This window comes from Penicillium verhagenii (genome assembly GCF_028828195.1).
Source record: "Penicillium verhagenii strain IBT 33310 chromosome Unknown utg000007l_segment0_segment0, whole genome shotgun sequence".
Classification (NCBI taxonomy): Eukaryota; Fungi; Ascomycota; class Eurotiomycetes; order Eurotiales; family Aspergillaceae; genus Penicillium; species Penicillium verhagenii.
Genome location: NW_026643171.1, coordinates 2,571,894 through 2,574,942, shown reverse-complemented (window position 1 = coordinate 2,574,942; position 3,049 = coordinate 2,571,894). Strand labels below are relative to the sequence as shown.

Sequence of the window (3,049 nt, the reverse complement as noted above, 5' to 3'; positions counted from 1 at the left end):
CATCAGATAAAAAGGGTATCAAGAAATGATATCTGCAAGGTTCCCCTGCCCCATGACATATGGGGGCCGTATGGTAAGATAAAAGCCAAAAAAAATAAAGCAAATCCAGCAATCCAGCAATCCAGCAATCTCGAAATCCGCAAAAGAAGAAAACAAAGAAATAAAAAATAGAGATAAAAAATGGTGAAAATAAAAAAGACATAGGAGAAGAGTATAATGCCAGTCTATCTCCAGCCCGTGACTCGTAAAAAATGAAAATAAGAGGAAATCTTCCGGTCGTGATGTGATGTGATGGGAATCAACGCTTGTGTCGATGCCGTGTATCGTTGCGTGCAGTCGGTAATAAAAGGAAATAAGAGGCCGTTAAAGTGAAACCAAGATGATGGTGTGGTATATGGGTGCGTAGGTTAGAAGTCGATAGACTTAGACACCTTCGACATCGCTGAAGGGTGAATGCCGTGAGTCGTCACCTGCGCCTCGTATCTGATTCCGTAAAGCAGGAAGTTGTCGCCGCCGAGCATTAATGAACCAATTGCTGATCTAAAAGGGAAAATTGTAAGTCAAGATGGAAACAAAGTGGGATTCACAATCAGGGTCCTCCTACCTGACTGATTGAAAGACCAGTTCTCGTCATGAACATCTGCTTATCCTCCTCACTGGGATAAGGATGATCCAAATGCTCATGAAACCAAGCTCGCAAGATATCAGTCACAGGCTTTGGCAAGTTTCCGCGACGTCTCTTGTTCTTTGAATCGACCTGTTCTCCCATGATTCCGAAATTGGCCTGTTGATGTTGAGGATGCCCCATCATGGGTGGCGACATCTGCTCTACTTCTCCCGGGTATGCCATCGGGTGCCCATAAGGCGGCTGCGGATGCATCATAGGTGCACCGTACTGCTCTGCGGTTCTGCGGTCGACCATCTGTGGGGGTATGGGGACGGGTTGTTGCTGCTGCTGCTGCGGTGGACCAGGACGTGCGTATTCTTGTACGTAGGGATCGGAACGTGGCGCCATTCTGCTGTCTGGATAGCCATTTCTGTCTGGCATGGATCCTCCTAGGTCTCGAATGGGGGGCAGGATAGGACTGGGTCCTCGTGCGGAGCTTTCGCCGAGTCGCATAGATAGGTGGTCGCCCATCGGCCGGGATGGGTGTTCGCCGGTGCGTGTAGTGTATTCATGTTGTTGGTGGTGTTGTGGTTCTCCGTAGGATTTGGGTGACTGGTTGGTAGGATAGCCAGGGATAGATCGAGGGTCAGCCATCTCATGGCCGGATCCCGGGCGATCTTGTGATTGGGGTCGGGTGTTATGGTAGATAGAAGAATCGATCTCGTCATGCAGGTGAGGTGGAAGAAGCTATACAGCACATGTTAGTATACAGTAATTTTTTAATTTTTTTTTGGTTAGGTTGGTTAGGTGGGGGTGTTGGTCTGTAACCGTATTTCGGGGATGTACTGACCTCGCGGAATGATGGGAGTTGCTGAGAATGACCAGCCGAGGGCCGGCTTGCGTATGAAATGGCCATGTCGGTATCCTCGTCCAACTCGCGGGACTGGGACATAGACGGGTATATAGAGTAGGGGTATAAAGGTGACTTGAAAGCTAGACAGAGAAACAAAAAAGAAACAAGAGCCGTTCAAGTAACTATACAGGATGCACGGTTAGCAACAGGGTTCGTGGAGGGCCTATGTATAGAAAAGAGCATAAAAGGAATAATTTTCAAATGCAAAATCCGCAAAAAGTAAGGATGGAAGGGTAATAAAAAGAAAGATGGAAGAGCAGAAGAGACTCACTTGGGGAAACTGGGCTGAATTTACGTTGACATGGCAGAGCCAAGATCATGCAAGGTGGGAATGAGAGGCGGGAGTGTAGAAGGAAATGGGGACTTTTAGGATCTCCAAATAATGCAGGGCACCGTACATTTTAAAATAAATCCAAAAAGACCCAGCTGTTACATGTCCATGGAAAGGGAAGAACAGGGGGGGTCCAGAAAAATGACGATCGTGGGCAAGCAAGTGGGTACATTTGGGAGCCACAAACTACTCCACTGCTTTCCGTGTTCAAGGCATGCAGAGCGGAGAAGAGGGGTGCAAATCGTAGTCAAGCGTATGGAGCAATCCTTAAGGTTGTCCTTGACAGATAGTGCCAAGGATCTCTGGTTCCTGTCAACCTGGAAATAGTCTGACTTTTAGTGCCAGGATCTATCAGGTGGCGGCCAGGAACTGTTTCCCCCCGGTTTCCACGCTAGTATTGATGTTTTCTACATTTAATTGGATTTTTGTTTTTTCTTTTCTCCAAATTGATTTTTGGATTTGGAGTCAGATTGTTGACCAAAATAAAGGAAACATCAAAAACCCCGAATTCTGGTTATATCCCCTTAAACTTCTTCCCCAAACATGGATGATACATGTTTGGTGTGGAAGAAGATCCGATCTCAGATTTCGGGGATGTTTGGGTTTGGAACTAGTACTTTTGAGAAATAAAATGAATCTAAATAAATCTAAATAAACCCAGAAAAGTCTTTAAAAAAGGCTTTTTTTAAAAAAAAGTATTGATTAAAGAGAGAAAAAAAAAGCAGATCAGATCAATCGGTAAGGTCCGGAATTTCACATAGATCCAGTTATCGATACATACCATAGGAGCCACAGCAGGGGGGGGGGAAACAACTGAACAGGGCATTTAAGAAAAAAAAAGAAAAAAGAAAAAAAAAGGAAGTGGAGAGCGGCATTCTACTAAAATGTTCCTGAGTCAAGCTGAACTTAATTAATTCAAATACTGGAAAGAAGAACCCATAGATTGCTTTTTGTTCAGTGGGGAACGAACACACAACCAGGAAAGCAGAAGCAGAAGCAGAAGCAGAAGCAGAAGCAGAAAAGCGAAAGTAAAAAAAAAGAAAAGAAAAATCTAAAAACTAAAAACCAAAACTAAATTGATTTTCTCTAATGTATGTGGAACAGAAATCCTCGTATGGTAACGAAAAAGAAATCAAAAAAGAACAAGTGGATCATCAAAACCATTAAAAGCAGAGTTCCGAAGTTCAAGGGAAAGATC

The 3,049-nt window shown here is 44.4% G+C and overlaps 1 protein-coding gene across 1 annotated transcript; it reads right to left on the bottom strand.

The window, feature by feature from the left end:
* Nucleotides 1–423: 423 nt before the first annotated feature.
* N7466_007620 (homeobox domain-containing protein) lies at nt 424–1,559 on the bottom strand (the record flags this gene model as incomplete). The annotated part of the gene is made up of 3 exons (XM_057167009.1): nt 424–540; nt 605–1,354; nt 1,458–1,559. 3 exons carry the CDS (start codon nt 1,557–1,559, stop codon nt 424–426), a joined length of 969 nt encoding a protein of 322 aa, XP_057020050.1.
* Nucleotides 1,560–3,049: the final 1,490 nt, after the last annotated feature.